General features: G+C 30.5%; 1 protein-coding gene across 2 annotated transcripts in view; it reads right to left on the bottom strand.

Annotated features, from left to right (window-relative positions):
• Window positions 1-202: 202 nt before the first annotated feature.
• The window catches only part of LOC106463407 (zinc finger C3H1 domain-containing protein-like), a 111,188-nt gene continuing 103,056 nt past the window's right edge, over window positions 203-8,334 (bottom strand). For both annotated transcript variants that reach the window (XM_022390891.1, XM_022390890.1), the window contains exons 32-34: window positions 5,528-5,590; window positions 4,298-4,418; window positions 203-376 (exon numbers count right to left, since the gene is read on the bottom strand). In XM_022390891.1, the coding sequence (XP_022246599.1) occupies window positions 354-376; window positions 4,298-4,418; window positions 5,528-5,590 (207 nt within the window). In that variant the 3' untranslated portion in view covers window positions 203-353. The remainder of the gene's footprint in view (window positions 377-4,297; window positions 4,419-5,527; window positions 5,591-8,334) is intronic.

Genomic DNA, 8,334 nt, shown 5'->3' with positions numbered 1-8,334 from the left:
GGAGATTAATTGTTGTTTGCCTAATCCTATCACCTTGAAACTCGGGCTGTAAAATGATACGTTGAAAATTTTCTCTTAGAAACAGTTGAATTCTGGCAACAGTGTTTTCCATTGCTTTTTTTCTGTACAAAAAAACTTCACACTATTCATTAGGAGTATCAATAACATTTATTTAATTTCTATCAAATATTCATATACATTTTTTGAAAGTGAAAACTGATAACAAATAAAAAGAAAAAAAATTAATTTTTTTTATTAATGTGTAAATAGTTGAAGTTTATTTACAGTTACCTTTGGTTAGTGATTTATTTTCCCAAAATCTTGAGTTGCCTTGACTTGATTTATGTACCATTTCAATCTGACTTCTTCTCATTCACTAGAAAAAAATAAATTTCCAAAACAGACTCTTACCAAAAATTCTAAAAAGATCTTAAACTAAAACCTTACTAATGTTTGCATTCAGACGACCTTCAATATTGAGCTTTGAAATTTATTACAAAATAAAAAAATTATTACACTAATATCAAAATAATGCAACTAGAAATGTTTTGTATACTGTAATGAAAACTAATTGATTGGATTAAAACAAATAATTAAGACTTGTAGCAGTATTTCATGTAAATTTCTTGTAATGAACCTTAAACCTTGTTTGCACACTGTAAAACTTTCTTAAAACTAGGAATTATTAAATGTTACTACTAAAAATTATCTTAGTATTACGTAAAAACTCCTTGAAATTAAAAGAAATGTTAGAAGGAAGTGCGACTTTTTTCCACATTCTATAGAAACTCTTTGAAATTAAAAGATGTGATGTTAGATTTGAAACTTTTGTTCAGACTTTGTAGAAATGTCTTTATATAAATCAGTTAATGATAGTTAAAACTTGTATCAATATTTTAAGATATTTATTGAAGCTAAAACAGTAATGTTAGGATTACAACTTATCACAATTTTTTGTTGGAATTGTTGAAACAAGACAGGATTATGAAATTTATCAATATTACACAAGTGTTGCAAAATTAACCAAAAATGTCAAAAATAACTGGTAGAACTGAATCATATGTCAATAAAGTTAATTGAAAAAGTTATGCCAGAACTAAGGGTAATGCCAAAGATGTGTTGGTGCTGCTGCAAACAAGTCTGAATAGTATGAGGATTAAAATTTGTAACACAAAATAAGTATCGATGTCAGGTGAAATAAAAATGTATGTTGCATATGTATATATAAACAGTAAAATTACAGACAATTAACAATGTTTTAACAAAACACATTGCAATTATTTAACTTGTATTACAGATATGATACATATTGCAGAAACATTTTAATGAACTAAATAAAGAACCAATAAAATTTTATATGTGAAAAATTAAAATTATGTATAAAATAACAGCAATCGGTAAGAAAAATAATGTACACTGGAAAAGTGGCCAATGAATATAAATTATCTTTTTCAGTATGTAAAGGAGTTACTATTTTGAGTTCATGTTGCATTACTGCAACTACATGAATGCTAATAACATCCAGTTTTTATGTTAGTAAGCAGTATTCCATGTTATATACACAATAAACAATTACTCATTTTACTAATTTACATAAACTGGCATTATGTTAAAAACAATTACATATCTTGCATAACCTAATGACTAAGTATACTCATAAAATCACATACTTGCATTATTTGGCTTAAGACAGGTACCAAATTGATTAATAAATGCAAAATTACATAAGTGGTTTTCACAATTCTTCTTAACTTCACTTCTACTAATGTTTTAAAAAATCATTAGTAACAGGGTTCTACATTTAAATTTTTAGCTACTGGCCTCTTGGGCTGCTGAGTTAGTGTTTTTATGTGGCCCAATAGTCTATCACACACACACACACACACATGTATGTATGTATATATAACAACACTTAGTCTGGGAAACTGACGCAGATCATGCCATTTTTTTTCAGCCATTTTCAAGTCAGGTGAGACTTCCACTCCACTCTTAATTTATTGTCTTCTGTTTTTATCAATATCCTTGTTTATTTCAGCACTTTCTTGATGGATTGTTGTTGCTTGGACACTGAAAATCTGAAGTTTAAAAGATTAGCCACATTGAAGAAAGGAACCTCACTTGCATCGTATCACTGCACAGGACCACATTATCATTGTACAAATATGATGAGTGGCTGAAAAGTTTGGGTCACTTCATTCCCAGGGAATGGGGGAGAGAAGCTTAAAAAAAAAAAGTGGAAAGTGTTTTTTTTTCCCCCTTTAGCATTTTCGGACACTGGCTCATTAATACCAGGTTGATAAATGGTAGTTGTATGTACACACTACTAGTTCAAAAAAGTAACTGGCCCAGTCAGGCCTGTAATGCTATGCTGCTTCAGGTCAAAGTGCAATTTGTAAAAGCCACAGGATTGTGGGACTTGGTAAATAGGGAACTATGATCAAATAAATCAAAGCCTTAAATTATCCATCTTGATATTACTAATAATAATAATTAAAGACTTTAGGATATTTTACATTTAATACTATATTCTTAATTAATCATAAATGAACAGTTAATCTTAGGCTAAAGAATAAATAACAACAGTGGTTTTACACACACACACTAATTATACGAGATTTCATTACTTTTATATTCCTGATGTAAATTATATTACCAAAGATGGAATAGCACACCCTTAGTAATGGGCCTGTTTCCCCAATCAACTAGTACATAGCACAATAAATGTGAGAAACTTCCATGGACAGCTAAAGGGTGTAAGGAAGATTATTGGATGTAGCAACATATTTCAGCCAACCTTTTCATAATTAAACAGACTGGGGGGACTGGATACTAAAAAATGAGAGAGCAGTGAATGAGTCAATGAAGAATATTGCCAAACTACCCAAAAGTACTCTTTTCCCCAGTCCACCTGAACTGTGAAATGTGTTGTGGAATGAAACTGCAAATATATAACAGATTTTTATTAAGCGTTCATGAGTGCACAACATACATTCATCGTAGACAGAGAATTCCACATAGGTGGATTTTAGTGATGGGTGACAATCCGTAAGTTGTTTATCACAGCATATGCTTTCCTGGTGCCTTGAACTCAAAATCAGGTGAAAAACAATAAAAAAAAAACATCTTGTGGAGTGTTGGGTCTTGGTACTCATTGTTTTCTTTGCAAGAGGAATGGCAGTTTATCTACCAGATGTACACCAACAGTTAGTAACAAACATTAGAACAGAGTCCAGGACTGATGCCAAAAAGATACCACTTTATAGCAAAGGAACAAAATATTTTTCTCAATGTATGCTGTCCCAAACTTAATAATACAGTGTATCTGCATATATACAAATATGTATTTCTTTTACAATTTCTGATGAACTTATATTTAAAAGTTCTTATTATCTCAAAAACCCTTTCACTAGTTTTCTTCATAGACATTACCAAATTAAAGAATTTCCTCAAACACAAGATATGCAAGTTAATTTCCTTCCAAGCAAATATTTTGTTTAAAAAGAAACTGACTAACAATAAATGATTACCAACATATTTTCTTAGCAAAGTTCATAGTAATACACAAAAAAAGCACTTCAATTTCCACAAATAATATAACTGATAGGGTAACTGATGTAACCTTGAATAAATGTCAGTAAGAAAGAAAAATACAACTAACGATTGTGATTATTTGGGTTTAATTTTCCTAACTGTTTTACATGATATTCACACTTTAAAAATTTTTTAGTTTTCTCCAATACTTGTATACACAGCTATTGATGCATAAATGCCAGGTCATCTATAAGAAGCAAGTCATTATTACACGCTTAGTTTATTATTTACTATAACTCAATTTACACAACTGGTCACTTTATTAGGACCCAATACACATTTGTAGAACACTTTCATGTGTAAAATAGATCATCATGTTCAAGCCCTATAAATGTAGTCATTTGATGGTTCATTTAGACAATAACAAGTATGAACAAAGGTTTCTTCAACTTTAAAACCATACTCCTCAATGAACAGGCTAAAACTGAACAAACCCTTATCTGACATTTTGAGGAGACTATATCATGCTGAACCCAGGCTGTTATTGAAGTAAAAAAGGAAAAGATGGTCCAACCAAATAGTGGAAGGTTCTGATAAAGTGGCCAATCAGTGTAATTTCCATATAAATAAAATGTTAAGAAAGAATAGTTTGCATAGTTCTTAGGAAACGGGGCAAGAAAAATGTCACAGAAAGGAATTCACATTTCTTTATCTGTTAATCCGTCTTCCTGATTCTATTCAGGTGTCAGAGTTAAAATAACCTTACCAGACGACATCAACAAAGAGTTGATGTATTCTTGAACTCCATTAATTCCTAAACGGCTGCATTCTTCAAAAGCTTGGTTTGCATGAGTAACATGTTCTTGGGACAGCTCATACAGAATAAACTATTGGTAGAAAGGTTCATGTGGTTAAAAGATTCATACATAAGATAATATTATTAGTATCGGTCTTTGTAAAATGATACTGAAGGAGTAAAAATACAGCCATTCTCATATTCACTGTCTGATTATTATATTGGAGAAGCAACTGGTATTACTGTTACAGAATTTTTAACTAAAATAAAATCTCCAACATACACACATAGCTTTTAATTTCTGCCAACAATATTGAATAGACATTAAAGCTGTTCATGATAGACAATCTAAAACATTCCAATTCAGGTGAATACAAAAGTATTCACAAAGATACCTATCTCCTTTTTCCCACTTACCATACCTACATAAATGCTAGAAACAGAATATATACCATTCAAGACCTTACACACATCACATTCAAACAAGAATAAGCTAAATATTTTTTCATCTTTATACTGCAAAGAAACAAATTATATATTCTATCTTCTATGTTCCATACAAAACTTTTATACATTCAACATTCATCTGCTGTTAGTTTCCCTTACTGAAACTGAAGTGCAAGTTCGAAAAATTCAGATATTGTATGCACTCAACAGATTCTTTATGAGCTAACATTATGCTTAGAACCAAAGTTATGTTTAATAATTGACTTGATTTTATAAGGTTTAAAAACTAATTTGCAACTATATTGGCATCACTTTAAATGGTAATGTCAATGCAAAATGCATTGGTTACATTTGCAAAGTTAGTTGTTTGATGGATAAGTAACTTATTTTCACATCATCTAATATATCAGCATCTTGAACAAGTTACAGCTGAATTTGTACTTACACACAAAGGTTACTGTTTTGAGTATCAATAGTTATAATTACAGAAGAAGCAAAACAAATTTATTATTAACAAAATATTGAGACCTACTTTTACTTTTTTAACTATATCAAAGGTGTTTATCTATTAAACAGAATCTGTTTCATGTAAAAATGAAGTTGATAAGTAGGCCATGCATGCTATATTTCCCAATGCTCAAGATATAACTATGAAATATTCTGAGCCTGAAAAATGGCATGGGATTATATAAAAGATTACCCTGTTTAACTTTCTGATATTTTATTTACAAGAATAAAATCAGAGCTACAAACCTCTTTCCACAAAGAAGCACTATATGGCAAAACTTGAACTGCTTGATGATAAAGCTGATGGACCTGTAACCACAAGTAAACAAAAAAAAAATAAAAAAAAATAATGTAATACAACTAGTTCTTCCTTACACAAAAATCTCTGTAAGTAAACACTTTTCACAAATTACTACTACACACTAACAAGTAAAGAGAGCAGATTTAAACCTAAAAAGATTTAAATTTATTTAACATTTTTACTGATATTTTGAAAGTATAGCTAATCCTCCGAGGATATATTACAGTTCTTTTGGATGTACCAGTTCTAAATAGTCTTTAAATTAGTATTTTCTTCAAAATAAAATTACAATAAAAGGTTATACAAACATACTGAAAACATACAACAAATCTCAATAGTGACTTCAAACATGGAATCCCTTATTCAGTCTAGTGCACTAACCTTGAGACCACTTCCCACATTACGAACAACACATGTTTATGTTGGACGATTAAAAATACTTCTAAGATTCCTGCTGCATGTACATTGTATTAAAGTTGTATAAAACATTCTTACTATTTTGGGGAAAATTTTCAAAAATTATAGAAAAAAAAGCTATTTGTTTATACATATTTGTATTGATTCAACACTTATACAAAATGAACTCCATTTATAGAATATTTGCCTACTATTACTTTGTGTTTTTTAAATAAGTGAGCTTGGTGGTCAGATTATACAGGAGTTTATTTGATGTAAAAAGTTTAAAACTATTTCTTGACGGAGCATAAAAAAACTTGTTTTGGAAATACCAAACATTTTTAACAACTTTTCAATTTGAAAGAAAAGAATTTTTATCAAAATTTCAGAAAACTATTTCTAAAGTAAATTTTATACCAGTACACTATTAAATATTATCCTTACAGTTCAAAACACTACCTTGTATGAAATAAAGTACTCTTAATGTCATCATTTAACATTATTCTTATAGTTTCATTTACTGTTATAACATTTTTGCTTTAGAAATTGTCAGACAATTTTTTTCAATGTCCATTAAGTCACATTCTAGAGGTGACAATCTAGAAACAATGGATTCTACTTTATTTTGTCATGCAGGTTTGGATAAGATATTTTATTTGTATTATTAATATAGCATTATTATGATTACAACAGAGCTTTTTTAATCACACAGGTACAGTGAATATGTAGTGAAACACATACATTTTTTTTTAATTGATGATAAACTGTTAAGGCAAATGTTTTTTGACACATATGATGTCATACTTATGCGCAATCAGTTACCAAAAACAACAGTTTATTGGATCCAGTCATTTGAAACATTATACTAATCACAATATGAGTACCAAAGAGGTTAACAAAGTAGAAATTTAGGAAAAATACCAAGTTACATCCTACAGGGTGGATGTAAGAACTGCTGCAGAAGTTATTCACAGCTACAATGCATTTTCAGAAGAAACCCTCTGCTTAAATTTGGCATATTTTAAGTGGACAGACGGATACAGGCAAGGTTTATTTGGTATTTTCACAGAAAGATGGCGTGTAGCAGCTTTCTAGTAATGTTAAGTCATTTATAGCAACTATCAAGTCACCTCTGCAATCAAAGATTTCAGCAAATTACTTAAAATATTATATGTCTTGTAAATTAAATCTCAAGAGATAATTCCTCAATGCATTTCTTCTCCCAACAGGCATTTAATTAGATACTGGCTCCCATCATGGCAAATGAGGGTGGGAAAGAAAGTTTTTATGATAAAAGTGTTTGGAAAAGAAAACAGAATGTGCAATGCTGAAGTTTATGTGATATTATATAATTCTGACAGCATGTAAATAAAATTTTTTTCAATCAGCCTAAGACTTAAGATTCACTGAAAAATGTTAGTTTCACAGCAAAATTATAAATTGAATTTGAATTTCGCGCAAAGCTACACGAGGGCTATCTGCGCTAGCCATCCCTAATTTAGCAGTGTAAGACTAGAGGGAAAGCAGCTAGTCATCAACACCCACTGACAACTCTTCTACCAACGAATAATGGGATTGACTGTCACATTATAATGCCCCCACGGCTGAAAGGGCGAGCATGTTTGGTGCAATGGGGATTCAAACCCGCAACCCTCAGATTGCGAGTCGAGTGTCCTAACCAACTGGCCATGCCGGGCCCATAAACTGAATTAAAAGATATCCTTCATTTAACACAGTATTTTAGTGCATAATATTTTAATGCTATAAAACTTCTAGTCTTTCAATATAAATTCTATTTTTCAAAATTATTTAGCACAATAGAGAAAATATCCTCATATTTAACACTGAGATTTAAAGATCCCCAAAAAGCATTTTCTGATATTCTACACTGAAATTTTAAGACCTCCTCCTCAAAAAGGAAATAACTGAAATTTGTCAATCTTCCGACACCAGAGGCAATGTTATCGAAGTCAAGTATTATTTTGGAACACTTCATAACCTCACAGAGAGTACCTTGTATGTTTTCATACTGTAAAAACATGGAGAGAATAGCTTTTACAGGTATCCCACAATTCTCTCTAGAAACTTTATAAAGTATTTGACACATTCCCAAAAGGCCAAGAGAGACTGAAACAATAAGAAACTCTCAGCAGGATCATCAGTTACTTTCTTGTTTTATTATTTTCATATAAAGCTAAACACGATAGATCATGGAGGAGAGGCAGATGGTTAAAAGCAGCTCCTTGAGGCCTCTGAAGCTCCTAGATTTTGAGCATCTTGTATTAGAAAAATGGTACAATGTCACTTTCAAATTCCTATAACTACTAATGAAATTGTTTTTGTTATGTACTTCAGT

This window comes from Limulus polyphemus, unplaced genomic scaffold (genome assembly GCF_000517525.1).
Source record: "Limulus polyphemus unplaced genomic scaffold, Limulus_polyphemus-2.1.2 Scaffold1399, whole genome shotgun sequence".
Classification (NCBI taxonomy): Eukaryota; Metazoa; Arthropoda; class Merostomata; order Xiphosura; family Limulidae; genus Limulus; species Limulus polyphemus.
This window is presented reverse-complemented; position numbering and strand designations above follow the sequence as displayed.